The 19,685-nt window shown below is 43.6% G+C and overlaps 1 protein-coding gene and 1 long non-coding RNA gene across 5 annotated transcripts in view; both read left to right on the top strand.

The window, feature by feature from the left end:
- Window positions 1-19,685, top strand: part of LOC310688353 — a 33,279-nt gene that overhangs the window by 1,769 nt on the left and 11,825 nt on the right. The window lies entirely within an intron of this gene.
- Window positions 216-15,217, top strand: LYRM7 (LYR motif containing 7). Of its 4 annotated transcripts, none has more exons than XR_014516836.1 (6): window positions 216-359; window positions 3,593-3,665; window positions 7,207-7,277; window positions 8,791-8,872; window positions 14,863-14,964; window positions 15,086-15,191. XR_014516836.1 is itself a non-coding variant. In XM_083464704.1 (6 exons), exons 1-5 carry the CDS (start codon window positions 345-347, stop codon window positions 14,962-14,964), a joined length of 339 nt encoding a protein of 112 aa, XP_083320830.1. In that variant the 5' UTR covers window positions 216-344; the 3' UTR covers window positions 15,086-15,191. The 4 variants fall into 4 exon arrangements, 3 of the variants coding, with proteins under 3 accessions (XP_083320830.1, XP_083320829.1, XP_083320831.1); XM_083464704.1 differs by having other exon boundaries at window positions 8,791-8,868; XM_083464703.1 differs by lacking the exon at window positions 14,863-14,964 and having other exon boundaries at window positions 8,791-8,868; window positions 15,086-15,217.

The raw sequence follows: 19,685 nt of genomic DNA, 5'->3' as shown, positions 1-19,685 counted from the left end.
GTCTGATCCTCCTAAGCACCACAAGGCCGCTGGCAACAACTTCTACCTTGTACAGTACATCAACCAAACGCGGTTTCAAAAATAAAAAAGCAAACCAACCCCACCCTAAGTCTCCTGGGATTCCCACAATTCGAGGCAGCGTCGGTCAGTCTATATCTATGGCTCCTGCGCCGCGCGCAGCCGCTTGAAAGCGGATCGGAGGGTAGGGGCCGTCCTCAAGAGGAGGCGCTTCCTATTGGCTGGCGGGGAAGCCGCAGCGTGCGTGAGTGGGCGTGGCTTCGCCTCTGCCTTTAAAGCGTTGGCTGCTGCGCCTGTTTGCTGCTGCTGCTGCTGCTGCTCTTGCGATGAGAAGCCGGGAGGTAAATATGCCCCCTCTGCGATCACGTGACCTGTCACATGACCCCTCCCCAACTTGGTACCCCACTCACCCAATTGCATTGCTTAGAGTGAGGGGGGGAGCTGGTTTGAGAGCCTTGCAGAGCTGGGCTTGGGAGTGGGAGTCCCATTGGGAGCTGGGGGGCAGAGGTCTCTCCACCCCCCATATAGCCATATATATATATTTGAGGGGGCTATCCCCAAATATATATATATATATATATACATATATATATATATACATATATGCAGGTTTTGGTGTCCTCGGGTGTCTTCCCGTGTAAAAGTTGGGGTGTCTAGGCGACGTTTCGACGAGGTCTCACTCGTCATCTTCAGGCTGGTGCTTTCGGCTTCTTGTTACTGGAACAGAGCAGGATCTCAGTGTTTGAGTTCCTATAAATACTGTTGAGGGGGTGTGGTGTATAGCCTCCAATGTTCTGGGCAGAGAGGAAGTTCCCAGGCTAGTGTGCCTTTTCTTCTTTTGTTCCTTAATTACTTGAGGGATATCTTGAGTGATTTCTTGGGTGATATTCTGAGTACCACTTAGGTGGGTCATTAGGTGTGGATGACGAGTGAGACCTCGTCGAAACGTCGCCTAGACACCCCAACTTTTACACGGGAAGACACCCGAGGACACCAAAACCTGCATTCCTGTACCCGTGAAAATCTACGAAAGCATATATATATATATATATATATATATATATATATATATGCAGGTTTTGGTGTCTTCGGGTGTCTTCCCGTGTAAGAGTTGGGGTGTCTAGGCGACGTTTCGACGAGGTCTCACTCGTCATCTTCAGGCTGGTGCTTTCGGCTTCTTGTTACTGGAACAGAGCAGGATCTCAGTGTTTGAGTTCCTATAAATACTGTTGAGGGGGTGTGGTGTATAGCCTCCAACGTTCTATACACCACACCCCCTCAACAGTATTTATAGGAACTCAAACACTGAGATCCTGCTCTGTTCCAGTAACAAGAAGCCGAAAGCACCAGCCTGAAGATGACGAGTGAGACCTCGTCGAAACGTCGCCTAGACACCCCAACTCTTACACGGGAAGACACCCGAAGACACCAAAACCTGCATTCCTGTACCCGTGAAAATCTACGAAAGCAAATATATATATATATATATATATATATATATATATATATATATATATATATTTGAGGGGGCTCTCCCCCCCAAAAAAATAGTTGATGGGAATTCCCAAAGGTTGTGCCATGTGATTGATTATGTGGGGCGGGGCTTACCTCCCCCCCCCCAATTTTTTTTTTATTCAAGTTGGCATCCCTAGCAATGGACATGGGTGTAGCCAGGATTTATGTTGGGGACCCCCACCTCTATCTGCCTCTGTCCTGCAGATTAGGAATGAAATGTCTCAACGATCGGTGGTTTTAAATTACTTTCTTTTTTTATTATTGTAATAACCTGCAGCTTGGAACTGCAGAAAGAGGGAGAAGGGAGTCAAGCTTTGAAATGTCAAAATGATTGTAAAATTAGTGAAATGTATAAACTTGAAAATTAGTGAAATGTATAAACTTGAAAAGTATAAAAAAATTAATTACTTTCTTTTGACCCCAAGTGCTCAGAAAAATCTGTCAAAATCTTCCCACAATTTCTACCGTTAGTTAAGAATTTGTATTTTATTTGCTTGATTGGGGGAGGGCACCCCAACCCATGGCCAGGGATGTTAGTTGTTGGGAATCGCAGGCGGGGTGTGTGTGTGTTTTTGCTGCCCTTTGGGAAAGCAATTTTAATGTGCAAAAAGTGGAGACGTACACACCATCCTGCCATCTGTGAGCATGTGTCAACCAAGTAACTAGGGTTGTTACATGTCCTGTATAATACAGGATTGTCCCGTATTTCAATGTAAAATGTTACATCCTGTATTGATACAGGTTGTCCTGTATTTCAGATCTTCTCTCTCTCTCTTCTCTCTCTCTGCCAAGTTAGGGATCTCCCCCAAACACATGTGTTTGAAAGGGTGTGTGAAAGGTCATGTATTTAAGCTCTGAGTAGCCAAGCCCAGACAGATTTACAATTCCGTAGATATGTGTGTGCATGCACGTGCATGTGTGACAAGTTCTGGACGGTTAGGCAGCAATAGATTGTAATGGATTGCTTTGAAGTTACTTCAGCACCAGATTTGGGGGGGGGGGGGGTTGGAAATCTCCCCCAACCACCCCGCCCCGCCCTGTCCTGTATTTTGCCAAAATAAAGGTGGCAACCCTACCCTTGAGAATCGTGGATGGGAAGAGCGATGCTGCGCTCAGCTTTTTGCTTGCGGGCTTCCTGCAGGTGTCTGGTTCGCTGCCATCAGAACAGACTGCTAGGCCCTGGTTAGACCCTTGATCTGATCCAAAAGGGCTCTTCATGTGTGGGGTTTTTTGTTTTGGTTTTTTTATAATACTACTAATAATAATTTATTATTTATACCCCGCCCATCTGGCTGGGTTTCCCCAGCCACTCTGGGCGGCTTCCAACTGAACATTAAAAAAAATACAGCATCAGACATTAAAAACTTCCCTAAACAGGGCCGCCTTCAGTTGTCTTTTAAAAGTCAAATAGTTGTTTATTTCCTTGACATCTGATGGGAGGATGTTCCACGGGGCAGGTGCCACTACCAAGAAGGCCCTCTGCCTGGTTCCCTGTAACCTCACTTCTCGCAGCGAGGGAACTGCCAGAAGGCCCTTGGAGCTAGACCTCAGTGTCTGGGCTGAATGATGGGGGTGGAGACACTCCTTCAGGTATACAGGACCGAGGCCGTTTAGGGCTTTAAAGGTCAGCACCAAGCACTTTGAATTGTGCTCGGAAACATACTTTCTGCTGATGGCCTCTTAGATGGAAATGCATTTTTACTGTGCAGAAGTGGAGAAGTACTCACCATCGTACTGCCTGTGGGCGTTTATCAACCAAGTAGTGCATATTGTACTGCACTGTTAGGTGTCCATGTTGTTACTATGAGGAAGAGTGGCAAGAAACAGCACCATCACTGATCTTGCATGTTTGAAAAAAGTGGAAGTTGTTATTTTTCTTCTTTAGCTGCCTTACTCCTGCAAACACACACACACACACACACACACACACAGACATCTACCTGTCTCCATACTTGACAAAGGTTTATGGTGCTTATTTAGCAATGTAAAGTGAATAGTCTCCTGCTTATGACAATGCAAAAACAAACAAAAAACCCACAATATTCTGTTGCATTTTCAGGTCTTGAAGCTTTTCAAAACTTTGCACAGAACGAGACAACACGTTTTCAAAAATGATACTAGAGCCCTAGAAGGTAAATAAAATCTTTGTTATCTTGGCACTAAGAGCTGTCTTTGGGCACCTTATTAACATCATTGTGGTATATGCTTTTGCAGGGTTTACTACATGACTACTCTCTAGAAGTTTGCTTTCTTGGGGTGTTTGCCAGACTAATAGATTTGTAACTAACCCTGCAAAAGTCATTGGCCTGTCAAAATTTATAATAGTTTGTTAGAGGCTGGAGGAGGGGGCTTCCATTCTCGGGCACCTTTTTCGATTTCTAAATAATAATAATAATAATAATAATAATAATTTATTATATATACCCCGCCCATCTGGCCGGGTTTCCCCAGCCACTCTGGGCAGCTCCCAATAGAATATTAAAAACACAATAAATACATCAAACATTAAAAACTTCCCTAAACAGGGCTGCCTTCAAGTCAGATAGTTGCTTATTTCCTTGACATCTGATGGGAGAGTGTTCCACAGGGCGGGCGCCACTACCGAGAAGGCCCTCTGCCTGGTTCCATGCTAGATTCAGGGGAGGGACTGAGTGCTGTGTCACTCTCCTCAACAACCCACTTGTCAACATGCAATTTATTACCGCCATTGGCAAGTAGAATTACAAGACTGGTGTTAAGGCCATTTCTTCTGTGACAAACTGTCTGATGCAGGTTGAGGTTAGCCGCAGTATTCCTTCCCTTTGGACTTCCACGTAGAATCATAGAATCATAGAATCATAGAGTTGGAAGAGACCACAAGGGCCATCGAGTCCAACCCCCTGCCAAGCAGGAAACACCATCAGAGCACTCCTGACATATGGTTGTCATGCCTCTGCTTAAAGACCTCCAAAGAAGGAGACTCCGCGACACTCCTTGGCAGCAAATTCCACTGTCGAACAGCTCTTACTGTCAGGAAGTTCTTCCTAATGTTTAGGTGGAATCTTCTTTCTTGTAGTTTGGATCCATTGCTCCGTGTCCGCTTCTCTGGAGCAGCAGCAGAAAACAACCTTTCTCCTTCCTCTATGTGACATCCTTTTATATATTTGAACATGGCTATCATATCACCCCTTAACCTCCTCTTCTCCAGGCTAAACATGCCCAGCTCCCTTAACCGTTCCTCATAAGGCATCGTTTCCAGGCCTTTGACCATTTTGGTTGCCCTCCTCTGGACACGTTCCAGTTTGTCAGTGTCCTTCTTGAATTGTGGTGCCCAGAACTGGACACAGTACGTAGCTGATACATGGTGTGAATAACAGGAGGGAAGCTTATTTGAATTAAATACATTTAAATACATGGGAATATAAGTTGTTGTTTAGTCGTGTCCGACTCTTCGTGACCCCATGGACCAGAGCACGCCAGGCACTCCTGTCTTCCACTGCCTCCCACAGTTTGGTCAGAGTCATTCTGGTAGCTTTGAGAACACTGTCCAACCATCTAGTCCTCTGTCGTCCCCTTCTCCTTGTGCCCTCAATCTTTCCCAACATCAGGGTCTTTTCCAGGGAGTCTTCTCTTCTCATGAGGTGGCCAAAATATTGGAGCCTAAGCTTCAGAATCTGTCCTTCCAGTGAGCACTCAGGGCTGATTTCCTTCAGAATGGAGAGGTTTGATCTTCTTGCAGTCCACGGGAGTCTCCTCCAACACCATAATTCAAAATCATGGAATATAAGTTGCTACAGTATTAATGGAATAATTTAGGCCAGCTATACATACACCAAACTATTTACCTGGCTGAGGAACTAGGGACATGTGAGACACAAACTTTCTTATACTTGGCTCAGGGGTAGACCAACTGCTTTGCATGCAGAAGGGTCCAAGTTCAATCCCCAACATATCCTGGTAGGACTGGAAATGTCCCTTCTGAAACCCTAGGGAGCCCCTTCCAGTTAATGAAGAAAACACTGAACTGGAATAACTGATGGTCACGTTATTACTATAGCATGATTTTAATATAGCATGTACCGGCATGTAATGAAGCAGTGTGACTGACTCTTAACATATATGCAGGACTGTTTTCTTCTGAAGCCTTGCCTACCAAAAGCATCTTGCAGTACTGTTGCAAAACATTCTTTTTTTTTCAGCTGACAACAATACCATAAGAGATAGTGGTATACAGATGAAACTGATGAAAACCCCAAATCTCTTTTCTGATGAGAGCAGCTTTTGCATCTCACTTGGAAACCAAGGACCCAGAGTCTGGAGGAAGAATGGGGAGGCACACAATGCCAGATGCTTGAAGTCCAATGTGAAGTTTCCACAGTCTGTGTTGATAACACCTCAGCAGTCCCATAGGCTGATAGCATCCATGCCATGCCGCATTGAGGCAGTAATTGATGCAAAAGGGGCCCAAACCAAGTACTGAGTACATGTGCATGCTTCTACTTCTCAGAGGTCCAATATTGCTCTATTTGCAGTCCTTGTTTTGCTGATTTCATTTAATACTCTAATTTTCTGAGATTGTTAATTTGGGGTTTTCATCAGCTGTACGCCATAAACATCACAATTATAACAAATAAAGGCTTGACATATCTTGCTTTGCATGTCATGAGTCTATCTCATATATTAGTTTCACCTTTTAAGTTGAATTACTGAAATAAATGAACTTTTCCACAATATTCTAATTTTCCGAGTTTCACCTGTATTAGCATACTGCTCTATATTTGCATGATGATGTCTGACTGACAATTAATACACAGTTCTTATCACAAGCAATTTTATTACACATTTAAAATGATGCGAGATAGAACCAAAATAGCATAGTCTTCTTAAACCGGTGGATTCTACAAAGACTGATTAAATTTGGTTGGTTGTGTGAATTGCGTCATGTAGTGGAATTTGTAGCTAGATTTAAACCTGTACACTGAAGAGCAGCATTTGAGTTTCTCGAAACACATCATGGTATCCTGTATTAGCATTAGTCTGTTGGGGAAATGAACTAGATTTTTACCCCAGTCCTACTGCATGCAAATATGACTCTGGTAACAGAATTACAGATTGTAATGGGTATGGGGTTGCTCGTGCGTAAGTTGCCGCCTCTCCTGGTTATGTTGCCTTGTTAAACCTTTTCTGTCTGGACAGCCCTTCACTTCGTGGCTGCCTCAGTCACTAGCAGAATCCGTCAGTGGGCGTTTCTTAAACCTTTTCCAGCATAAAAGCTGTTTGACGCCAAGTCTCCTCCTACTCTCCCTGTGCGGAAGTCTTCTGCGCAGGGAGGGTGTGGGTAGCGGAGGACCCGTGCTCTCCCCACTGGTGTCCGGCGAAGAGTCCTGGAGCCCTCTCGCCGATTCCCCCATCTGCCCCCCTTTATCCCTGGTGTTATGCTGATTTCCTTCCCCAGCAGATGAGCTGCCGCTCTCCCTGCTGGGTCCTTCTCCAGCATCACTTGGGAGCCTTCCCTCCGCCTCTAGCTCCGATGTCAGTTCCATGACACAGATTTTTGCATGAGGTTTTTGTGGAATCAAGTCTGCGACTGCAATGGTATGTTACAGGTTTGTATATTGTTAGCATATAAAAGTAGAATCCGTAAATGACAAAATGTAGAGAAATTAACGTTTCTCTTTTTCCCCCTTTATCCAGCTGCAAGACTTAAGATAAATGAAGAATTCAAAAATAATAAAGATGAGACTTCTTCTGAAAAAATAGCTGAGGTACTTTAATAGAAATCCTTAACTGTCACAGGTACCACCTCTCCATTTCCAAGCTCTTTAATGCACAAATTATAATTTGGGGGATTTCTAGCAGATAATTCTCAGCGACTTCATAAAACTTTATTTTTGCCACCACTAGGGGATACACTAGTATGTTGGAACTCTTCCTTTTTCCCCCCCTCCCGCCACTGTTGAAGCCTGTGTGTCTTGCTCCTTGCTACGGGAGCAAGGGACAACTGAACCAAAAAACAAAGCTAAATTGCTTACAAACTCTCCTTTGGGTCACGAAACACATTTCTAAATAACTTACTACTTCAATTATGAGCTGAATTATATTGAAAAATTAACCTTAGGTGTTCTGTTTTGCCACCTGTAGAGGGCGAGTGAATAAGTCTTTGTGGTTCCCTTTCAGGAAAGTTTTTCCATTCACTGAATTATTTCTTTACAAAGGCTTCCATTTATAAATGTACACCAATTGTGGGAATTCGTAAAGAAGAGCTCTTAAGAGTGGCATTCCTGAAGGTTCTTTTTTTGAGGGGTGGTAAAATAAACCTAAATCAGCCTCTGTAGTAATTTGCATTCAAAACTAGGACAGGTACTCTCATACAGACACAAGATGGGTAAAATGATACCTTGCACTGAACAAATGTTCATGAGTCCACTTGCAGACTCTGGAGCAATGGAAGAGATCCCTTTTTGTAAGTTCCCCTCCCCACCCAGTAATAGCTGTGTTTGAACTAATTCATCATAGATCTTTGTGCTTCCTAACCAGAGGTGACCAAGGCAGCTCAAAACCAGCCCTTGAGGATGCATTTGTTAGTCTTAAAATCCCAGGGTTTTGTTTTTTTTAATCCGATAATGTTGAGACCATATCGGGGGTTGGGGGGTTGGGTGGGGTGATCACTAAAATGTTAAGGTTGGGAGCAGAAGAGCAAGGAGAACCTGTTCTTGAATTTCCTAGCACGATTCTTTCAGTCAGTATATAAAGGTCCTTTTAGGGACCCACTTAAGGGACGCTGGTGGTGCTGTGGGTTAAACCACAGAGCCTAGGACTTGCTGATCAGAAGGTTGGCGGTTCGAATCCCCGCGACGGGGTGAGCTCCCGTTGCTCGGTCCCTGCTCCTGCCAACCTATCAGTTCAAAAGCACGTCAAAGTGCAAGTAGATAAATAGGTACCGCTCCAGCAGGAAGGTAAACGGCGTTTCTGTGCGCTGCTCTGGTTTGCCAGAAGCGGTTTAGTCATGCTGGCCACATGCTCAATTTATTGTTCCCAAATGTGGAGCTGCCTGGAAGTCTGTTGCCAATTCTGGAAAATCAGTATTCCTTTTATTGACATTTGAAATCTAACAATAGTCCTTTCGTTAGTCCTCTTTTGAAAGTTTAAGAGATGAAAGGTGCTGTAGAATTATAAGTGATTTGGTACTTTGTTCTCAACAAGCATAGATGATGTCTTCCAAAAATAATGCTGAGGTGTTCAAACAATTCTCTTTTTCCCCTCCCCTTTTATGAACAGCTTGTGAAAATAGGTTCAGATGTAGAATTTATACTCAGAACATCTGTCCTTCAAGGTGTTCATGTGGATTCCAACCAAGTATGTAAGTAAATAATATTTTTAAGTTGGAAAGTTGTAAATGCTTCATGTCTGCTTTAACACCAAACACTCCTACTTCCTTCTGGGTACATAGCACTAAATGCATTCAGAATTTTGCTAACCTTTCAAATGATGAAACCAGGTTTCAGGATTAACTGTTGTTTACTTCTATTATAAGATTATCTTCAGCATTTGTGCCTGGTTTGTTTGGAATGAGCAAGCGGTACCATTAAATGCTCAGAAAAACAATGTTGGTTATGAAATTTAGTGAGATTCTGAATAACGTTTAAAAGAAGCAGTAGATCTTGGGAGAACTACCAAAATAACTTTGAAATTATCTTCTACTTCCACAGGAAGAGCACTTGGGTTTTCTTGGTTCTGTCTGTAATTGCTCTTCTTTACATAGTTTGTACACTGGTATCTTGGTTTTCAAACTTAATCCATTTTGGAAGTCCGTTCCAAAACCAAAGCGTTCTAAAACCAAGTCGTGCTTTCCCATAGAAAGTAATGCAAAATGGATTAATCCATTCCAGACTTTTAAAAACAACCCTAAAACAGCAATTTAACATGAATTTTATTATCTAACGAGACCATTGATCCATAAAATGAAAGCAATAAATAATGTACTGCAATCACACAATCAATCAATCAATCAATCAGTAGCTGAACTGGGTTCCACACAGTCACAAAAACAAAAACAATGAGCCGCAAAAACAAAAACAGACCTCAAAATAAATAGCAAAAACAGACAGATCTCAGCGTAACACTCAAAACAGACGTGTGACACTCAAAATGGAGCACATTCGACTTCCGACAAAAGTAAAGAAACTGGAACACTTACTTCTGGGTTTGCAGTGTTTGGGTTCCAAGTTGTTTGAGTACCAAGGCATTTGAGAACCAAGGTACCACTGTATATATGTATTTTTCAATTTATCTATTTTGTTATCTGGGGTAGGGCATTGCTGCTTTCCTTGATATTGACAGCTGTTATACTTTTCCCACTAATATCTTAATCTAACAGTGGATCAGAACCAAGGTAGCTCAAGCAGGTGTTCACTCACACAACAAGGTTTGTCCTCCTTGCCCTATTTTACCCCAAAATCTGCTCTAGAGGATTGGAGGACCCTCTGGAACAGATCTGAGGAGTGTGCAGGCCACTCGGGGATGAAAAGAAACTGGTGTTCCGATTGCACAAGTGAGTGGACATCATAGAATCATAGAATCATAGAATCATAGAGTTGAAAGAGACCACAAGGGCCATCGAGTCCAACCCCCTGCCAAGCACCATCAGAGCACTCCTGATTGTCAAGGACAACTCCATGGTTGTCAAGCCTCTGCTTAAAGACCTCCAAAGAAGGAGACTCCACCACACTCCTTGGCAGCAAATTCCACTGTCGAACAGCTCTTACTGTCAGGAACTTCTTCCTAATGTTTAGGTGGAATCTTCTTTCTTGTAGTTTGGATCCATTGCTCCGTGTCCACTTCTCTGGAGCAGCAGAAAACAACCTTTCTCCCTCCTCTATGTGACATCCTTTTATATATTTGAACATGGCTATCATATCACCCCTTAACCTCCTCTTCTCCAGGCTAAACATGCCCAGCTCCCTTAGCCGTTCCTCATAAGGCATCGTTTCCAGGCCTTTGACCATTTTGGTTGCCCTCCTCTGGACACGTTCCAGTTTGTCAGTGTCCTTCTCGAACTGTCATCATAGGATGTTACCCAATATGTTGCATTCATTTGAAAGACATATCAAAAACTAGTATATAAAAGAAGAATGCATGTATTTGCTGTAGATGTCCAGCCTCTGCTTTACAGGGAACATGAGATATGTAAATACACATTGCATTTTAAAACAGAAATTATCATGTTTACAAGGAAACAGCCCTATCAACTTAAAGCCAAATCGACACAAATTCGGTTTTCAGTTCTTCACCTGCAGACTTTCAACAACACCTTTGCACCGGCAGGTAATAGCGTTTCAAACCAATAGAGGCCAGGAGAGCAAAACTGAGCCGCTCATCATGCTTCAAACTCCCACTTTGTAATTGCAAGTCTTACTGAGTAGATGCAAGTCAGCTCACTGTCACACCAGTATAAAGGGAAAAGGGAAAGGACCCCTGGATGGTTAAGTCCAGTCAAAGTCAACTATAGGGTTGCGGCACTCATCTCGCTTTCAGGCCGAGGGAGTCGGCGTTTGTCCACAGACAGCTTTCTGAGTCATGTGGCCAGCATGACTAAACCACTTCTGGCCCAACGGGACACCATGACGTAAACCAGGGCACAAGGAAACGTCATTTACCTTCCCGCCGCAGTGGTACCTATTTATCTACTTGCACTGGTGTGCTTTCAAACCTCTAGGTTGGCAGGAGCAGGGACAGAGCAACCGGAGCTCACCCCGTCGCGGGGATTCGAACCGCCAGCCTTCTGATCGGCAAGCCCAAGAGGCTCAGTGGTTTAGACCACAGTGCTCTGGTTTGGGAGAGAGAAAGAGAAAGTATACATTATCAGTTGGTGTTGCCCTAGGGCATGCTGCTATCCAGATTAACTCAAAATTAGTCAGTAGTAGATAGGTAGCCGTGTTGGTCTGCCATAGTCAAAATAAAAAATTCCTTCCAGTAGCACCTTAAAGACCAACTAAGTTAGTTCTTGGTATGAGCTTTCGTGTGCATGCACACGAAAGCTCATACCAAGAACTAACTTAGTTGGTCTTTAAGGTGCTACTGGAAGGAATTTTTTATTTTTCAAAATTAGTCATGCTTTTCTGTATTTGGGGATTTCTTTCCAGCCCCTCTCTGCTTCGACCATCATCAGCCCTATCCTCCTAGAACCAGAATGATAGTGGAGAAGAGTTTCCCACCAGGCACTTTTAAGCTAAATTCCTCACCCCTAAGCCATTTATGTTTCAAAAGGGTTTATTCCCTGACCACTGAGAAATAGCTTGCACACATGTGTAGGGACATGTATGCTGTGCAATTGTGGCAGCATGGCAGCCTCACAGAAGCTCAGTGAACTAGGGCTGGTCTGTGTTGGGGATGGGAGACTGCTCAGGACCCCTGCACACCCAGTCTTGAATTTTGTCATGGATATAAATGTATGAAATAAATCAGCACTCGAGGTACTCACTCTGCTAGTGAGCTTTTTGTCTCTTGGTTTTTGATTGTGGCTTTCTAAGTGGCCCTACTTGCCCAGTTCTTCACAATATCAACTAAATGGATATGTCAGTCAGCAGCCATTTAGCATATTGGACATAAATGTGGAGAAAGTCCAGGACTCTGTTCAGTCCTGAAACTCCCTGAAATGTTTTAGAAGCCTCTGCCGCTGATCACAACCTCAGCTTAACTCACTGGGCAGTGGCAAGGATAAAACACTGTTCTGGGATTCTTGAAGAGACAGTGGGATTCAGATCAACAAACGCCCTTAAAAAAAACAGTACACAAACTGGCCTTTTCTCAAAAACAGGAATAGGATTTCCTTTGCTGAAAATGGGATCAGAGTATTTTGGATCAGCAAGGGAGAAGAAAAGAGCCTGTATAACAAGAGTAAGCAAGAATCACTTGAAGAAGTCGCCTTTCTCCAAACCTCTCATTGCTTCCCACCCGCCTGCTCTGACATTTCTCCCTCTTCCCTGCCTTCTCTCCCATCTCCTTGGCAACCGGCAACGTTCGCTTCATTTCTACACCCCTCCCAACTGCCTACTCCCATATAAGGCTCGCTACAACCCATTATTCCTCTTGTCCATCTTGGGCTTCCCCCGCATCCCTTTAAAAAGCAAGACAAAAACCTGGACTGAAGATGCAGGGAGGTTGCAACTCAGCTCGACAAATGAGTCACGCCACGCTGCATGAACGCCAAGAGTCTTCCATATAGAACCGGAACCTTTAATATCAGAGCATAGGCAGCTGCCTTATGCCTCTTATTTCCACGTATGGGATACATTTGTTCATTGCGTAAAAAAGCAATACTGCACCTCTAGGCCCACAACCATAGCAAATCTTCCTTCTCACATCATGACATCTATAATTTTAAAAGTGTTCTTGCTGATGGTCCTGTTTGGGGGACCGAAAACACAGTGGTGGTGCTGGATTATGATACCCCCCCCCCCATGCTGAAATGATTAAGTATCCTGAAATCAATCTGTTTCACCATTTCGCTGCATGCAGTTTCCTTCCTGAACATATTCTCTCCTCCATGTAAGCTGGACTTCAGAAGGGCTCTTGCGTTCCTACAAAAGCGGGAATCCATCGCGACCGGCCCATGTGGAACATAAAACTTCATAAACTGTCTTCTGCAGGGTCAGGTCCACCTAGTCTCATAGTGTCTGCTCCAGGAACTATTAGGATGCGGGTGGCGCTGTGGTCTAAAACATGGAGCCTTTTGGGCTCGTCGATCAGAAGGTTGAGGGTTCGAATCCCTGCGATGGGGTAAGCTCCCATTGCTCTGTCCCAGCTCCTGCCAACCTAGAAGTTTGGAAGCATACCAACACAAGTAGATAAATAGGTACCACTGCAGCAGGAAGGTAAACCATGTGTCTGCGTGCTCTGGTTTCCATCACAGTGCTCCGTTGCGCCAGAAGTGGTTTAGTCATGCTGGACACATGACCCGGATTGCTGTCTGTGGACAAACACCGGCTCCCTCAGCCTGAAAGCGAGATGAGCGCCGCAACCCTGTAGTCACCTTTGCCTAGACTTAACTGTCCAGGGGTCCTTTACCTTTACCTTTTTTTACTCCAGGAGCTATCAGTATGGCCCATACAGGTCCACGTGCACCCACATAGGCCTTTCCTGGCACTCAGATCCCCTCCCTACGTTGAAATTAGTTTTGAAAGAAGCAGTATCTTGCAGTTAACGTAATAGATTACGATGTGTGCTTGGTTGCAGGGTGTGTGGGCATCCAGAACAGTTTCTCCAGTTTGCAAGTGTGCCCACTTTTGACTCAAATCCATCAAACCTCCTTTGGGGAAGGTTCTCAGGCAGGGTGGAAGGAGAAAGAACTTGCCCATGTGAAGACCAGCGGGTGGAAACCCTTACACATATGGTTCTTATTTGTAAACTATATGCTGTTCTCCGCCAACAATTTCTAGATCAACTCTGTATCCCCAAAATGGAAACCAGAGTTGGAGGTCATACATTTTCTATTACTGGGGAATGATCAGGAGCTCACCAAGTTAGTGGCTAAATTTCTCTATTTGGTTGTTTGTCGTCGAAATACACCGCAGACGTCTAGGTCTCCCTGGAGACCTAGAGATGTGACGATAGGTTGTTCTGACTCCTTTCTTTTAGCAAATGTTTTGTGTCACTGGGGAAGTGGTAATTCTGTATTGATTTGTTTTGGATGTTTGTATGGGATGCCAATAAAAGGTTTGATGGTGATGATAACAGACCCTTTCCTTTTGCTGGTGATTCCAAAAAATGAAGCTGGGATCTTGTGTGTGCCAATGATGGACTTTGCTACTGAACTGTATCCCCTTCCCTATTCCCTTGGTCCTAACAGGGATATCTCGGCCTTTTGATTTGTGCATGCTACCCTTAGACTAAATGCTGGTACAAAGGAGGTGTATATTAGGGTAGCAGCCTTTGTCAGATTAGGTTAAATAGCCTAGAGACCAGCTCTCGAGCGGGTGCTTAAGGTGCCAGATGGTCAGAACTACAGCAGAGACAAGGGCAGATAAAGGACAACGCAGTCAAGGAAAATAAACTGGCTGCCTTTTTCTCTTGCCCTCCTCCTACCCTCCCACCTTTAATAAAACTGCAGATACGTTGGCAGCAAACCTCCCTATACAATCGAGCACTTGATTTAAATCAGGCATAGGCAAATTCCGGCCCTCCAGATGTTTGGGACTACAATTCCTATCATCCCTGACCGCTGGTCTTGTTAGCTAGGGATGATGGGAGTTGTAGTCCCAAAACATCTGGAGGGCCGGAGTTTGCCTATGCCTGATTTAAATGCAAGGCACTTGTTCAGTAATGCTAAAATTTGTTTTTCTTTGGGCACAGTTAATTGGCACGCTACCAGAGCAACAGGTTGGTCAAGTCCTTACTAATTATACTTATTGCTGTGGCACAAACATATGGATGCTTCTAACACACAAGATATAGGTATATATCGACTCTGCAGATGCCTTTAAGAAAAAGAAAGTTGCTATAGTTTGACAAACGGCTTATCTCCCTTTGTAAAGATCATATGAACTCTTACAAGTAACCCTTTTCTCTCTTCTAGTGCTTGTACCAAGAAAAGAACTGCTGCTGGACAACGTGCCTTTTAGCGACACACCGAAGCAAAAATCATGAATTGGGGAGAATAAAGGTTTTTTGGTCATTATTAACTGCAGTGTGACTTCTTTCCTTGCATATTGAGATTTCTTTCCTGGGGAACCTTCAGCCCACGGGCCTAATCAGGTCCAGCCTGTGTCCCCATAGGTGACATCATATTTGACATCAGGTGAGAGGCAGAGGTGACAAAACTGGCAGGAGAGGCTTGCTCTCTTGTGATTGGCTGTGAGAACAAGTCAGCTAAGGTTCTCTATGCAGGGGAACTGTGCAGCCAGCCAATCACTGAAGGGGCTTACAAAGAACCCTCCCTAACACTGTACCCGCTCCAAATGACATTTCAATTTAATTTTTAGTATTTGTGTGAACAGATGGTTGAGAAAATCTTGTTCTAAAATCTTCTCAATTTCTACAGCAGGTGGTGCTCTTCCATATTTATATTCAGGGAATGAATTCTGAAACGAATTCATAACTGCTTCCTCTGCATATTTACACCTAGTAGTAAGTAGCTGCCTTTAATTCAAAAGGTGAGTTTGGGAATATTTGATTAAACGAGCTGGTCCATCTGTGTTCATGGAAGCTTACTTCCAAGAAAGGGTAAATAAGATTTAAATTTCAGTCCAGTGGCCAGGAATGGTGGGAGTTCTAGTCCAGCAACATCTCAGAGGGCCACAGGCTTAAATTTCATTTCATTTCACTTTTAATTTGTATACACAAGGCAATTTGCAAGCTGAAGAAACACAAAATAAACAGCCACGGTCAAACACATAATAACAATCTGATCCAATGCAAAAAAAAGTCACAGTAACTTTAAAATAAACAACTTATATCAAATAAAGCAATATTCAGTAATCCATTAGAATATAATAGTAAACAGTAAAATCAACTATGAGCAAATAATAATTGAACTGTTTAGTAACTCTTTATTGTAACTGATAAGTGTAAACTATCATCAATAAGAATAACGGCACAAAATATCACAGAACATACAAAACCATGTGAAAGCATCAAATTGAGAAACAAGGACACACAACTTATAAATTATTTTTAAGCCCTCTTCGTTCCTTTGCAGGCACTTGGTGCCCTTTTTGTTTTTAGCTCCTTAATCTCTAGCTCTACTTAACAGCGTAATTGAAGCCCCATAGACTCTTATTTTTGTCGCTTGTGTCTTTGAGCATCAAGAACTATTTGCTGGGAAAGTGATAGAGGATTCTGTCCCCATGAATGGGGAACCTGTGGCTCTCCAGATGTGGCAGTCCCAGTCATCCTGACCAGTGGCCAAGAATGGTGGGAGTTCTAGTCCAGCAACATCCCAGAGTGCCACAGGTTCTCCATGCTTGATTTTGAAGGATCCCAGCATCATACACTCTCTTTTCCTCAACCCTATATAGAATATATAGCGTGGGTTGACTTCCTCAGCCTTTTTGCCCAGTGCTTCCCAACAACTACTACTACTACTAATAATAATAATAATTTATTATTTATACCCTGCCCATCTGGCTGAGTTTCCCCAGTCACTCTGGGCAGCTCCCAATCAAGTGTTAAAAACAGTACAGCATTAAATATTAAAAACTTCCCTGAACAGGGCTGCCATCAGATGTCTTTTAAAGATAGGATAGCTGCTTATTTCCTTCACATCTGAAGGGAGGGTGTTCCACAGGGTGGGTGCCACTATCGAGAAGGCCCCCTGTCTGGTTTCCTGTAACCTCACTTCTCGCAATGAGGGAACCGCCAGAAGGCCCTCGGCGCTGGATCTCAGTGTCCAGGCTGAACGATGGGGGTGGAGACGCTCCTTCAGGTATACTGGACCGAGGCCGTTTAGGGCTTTAAAGGTCAGCACCAACACTTTGAATTGTGCTGGGAAACGTACTGGGAGCCAATGCAGATCTCTCAGGACCGGTGTTATGTGGTCCTGGCAGCCGGTCCCAGTCACCAGTCTAGCTGCAGCATTCTAGATTAATTGCAGTTTCCGGGTCACCTTCAAAGGTAGCCCCACGTAGAGCGCATTGCAGTAGTCCAAGCAGGAGATAACTAGAGCATGCACCACTCTGGCGAGACAGTCCGCGGGCAGATACGGTCTTAGCCTGTGCATCAGATGGAGCTGGTAGACAGCCGCCCTGGACACAGTATTGACTTGCGCCTCCATGGACAGCTGTGACTCCCAGGCTGCGCACCTGGTCCTTTAGGGGCACAGTTACTCCTTTCAGGACCAAGGAATCTCCCACACCTGCCCGCCCCCTGTCCCCCAAAAACAGTACTTCTGTCTTGTCAGGATTCAACCTCAATCTGTTAGCCGCCATCCATCCTCCAACCGCCTCCAGGCACTCACACAGGACCTTCACCGCCTTCACTGGTTCTGATTTGAAAGAAAGGTAGAGCTGGGTGTCATCTGCATACTGATGAACACCCAGCCCAAACCCCCTGATGATCTCTCCCAGCGGCTTCATATAGATATTAAAAAGCATAGGGGAGAGGACGGAACCCTGAGGCACCCCACAAGTGAGAGCCCAGGAGTCTGAACACTCATCCCCCAACACCTTTTTCTGGACACGGCCCAGGAGAAAGGAGCGGAACCACCGTACAACAGTGCCCCCAGCTCCCAGCCCCTTTAGATGGTCCAGAAGGATGTTATGGTCAATGGTGTCAAAGTACTAGCTGATGGTTGACCATTTGGGAAGCTGTTCAAGAGGTTTTGCAGTGCCTACGCAACTCCTTTGAGCCAAGACCCACTTTTACGTGGCCCAGAGGTGGTCATGGTTCCCCTGAAACAACTCATGGGCACAATGGGGAGGCCCGGCAGGCCAAATTTGGCCCTTGGGCTGGCGGTTCCTCACCCCTAGCCTAACTCTTGTTTGCAAAAGAAGCTTGGGCATGAGACCTTAATTTGAAAGATACTTCATGGCTATAAGGAGAGAAAATATCCCAAGGAAGCTTCAGCATAGAAATTCATTATGTTCCATATTTTTCATATGTCAAGGCCTGAATTTCCATAAGTATCTTTTATATCTGGGTTTCTTGCGTGGGTTTTTTGTACCGACATCTGTCAGCAATTCAGTTTGCTGAAATATGTACTATAGGAGAAGAGCTCTGTGCAGGAGCTTGCAGTGGACTAATCGAAAATAAGATTAAGATATTTTAGCCTGTGGCTTTCTTACTGCATTTAACGTCTACTATTCTGTCATCACCTCATCTTCTTAAAATCGGTGTATAATTTAATAGCCCTGTGGAGGCAAAAAAGAAAAAAGGCTGATATGTCGATATGTGCTTGCTACACACACAAACACACACTCACTTGTGGTTAATGTGATTTGCCTTGAAGAATGTGCATAAAACCAACCATTGTGCTGAATCATTGGACTGGAGAATGTGCACAAAAGAACAGCATAAATTTTGATTTCCCATATTAGCCAAGCTTAAAATGTTGGGTATTTCATGTGGGGCATTTCATACATTGCTTGATTTTTCAGTCTATTATTTTCTTGGGCAATGTATACCTTTACTTACTGAGGTGTGAAACACTCACGTATTTTCAATATTAATTGGAAGTTATGCATGTTGATGTGTCCAATTCCCTATTTTTGCTTCGTATACGTGCTCATTATTCTTCCTTTCTGGTGAAAGTGCACAATAACAGGCCATCGTGCACATTCTTCAGTCAACTTGTATTAACCCCAGCCATTGTTTTTAGCTTTGCCCTGGGGGCAACGGGGACAGCCACTGTTTCATATGCTTATAAACCTGATCTCCAGACTTTAAAGATACCATATCTGGCTATTAGACCATCCTCTTTCAGAATTTTACCTCATAAATCTATATTTTCACCCCAAAGATCAAGTATGAAATTTTATCAAACTCCCTCTCTGAAGAATTTCCCCTGTTAAGGAGATGTGTCACATTTCATCCAAAATCAAGTTTTTGAAGTAAAAATGGAAGTGGCATAAAATCTAATTTAAAACACACATAAAATGCTGGATTCTAAGTTATTAAAAGTGTGTCATCCTTATCAGTGAATCTTATTGGGCTCCTCTAATCATGTTAAGGAGAACTTCGATTTCATGGTGTACAGTTTGCTCTTCTAGCTGGGAGGCAAAACGGCATTATTATTATTATTTATTATTATTATTATTATTATTATTATTATTATTATTATTATTATTCCCATGGATCTGGCCCACAATGCACCTTTTTATGTTTTCTGACTTCGGTCTTGCTTGCTTGTTTGCATAGTACTCTATATAGCACAGTCTATATCTATCCATATATAATCACCAGTGTTGTCTAGGAGAGGAGCAGAGAGCGATTCAGTCATCGGAAGAGACTAGTTAATAGCATCATTTTTCCGATGTATTCATTAAATGATTGGTTAGAACAATCTATGCTCTTGCTTATTCTTCAATCAAATTTGAGCAGTTGTATCTTTTAATAGCAACTGCCAAAAATACATTGTGTTCTTGCTCTTGGCGTGTCTACTGAGAGACCAATGAAAATTCACAAGGTTGTGTTTTTTTTAATTTTAATAAAACTATAAACTGTGAGTTACCTAGTACTGA

The sequence above is a fragment of the Podarcis liolepis genome (assembly GCF_965112155.1).
Source record: "Podarcis liolepis genome assembly, chromosome: 11".
NCBI lineage: Eukaryota > Metazoa > Chordata > Lepidosauria > Squamata > Lacertidae > Podarcis > Podarcis liolepis.
The sequence above is the reverse complement of the archived record's forward strand: the minus strand, read 5'-3'. Positions and strand labels throughout refer to the sequence as shown.

What these genes read in the sequence shown, in the direction of transcription:
- LYRM7 (XM_083464703.1), top strand. An exon ending in TGATACTAGAGCCCTAGAAG is followed by an intron (nt 3,666 to 7,206) that starts GTAAATAAAATC and finishes CCCTTTATCCAG; the next exon opens with CTGCAAGACTTAAGATAAAT. An exon ending in TTCATGTGGATTCCAACCAA is followed by an intron (nt 8,869 to 15,085) that starts GTATGTAAGTAA and finishes TCTCTCTTCTAG; the next exon opens with TGCTTGTACCAAGAAAAGAA.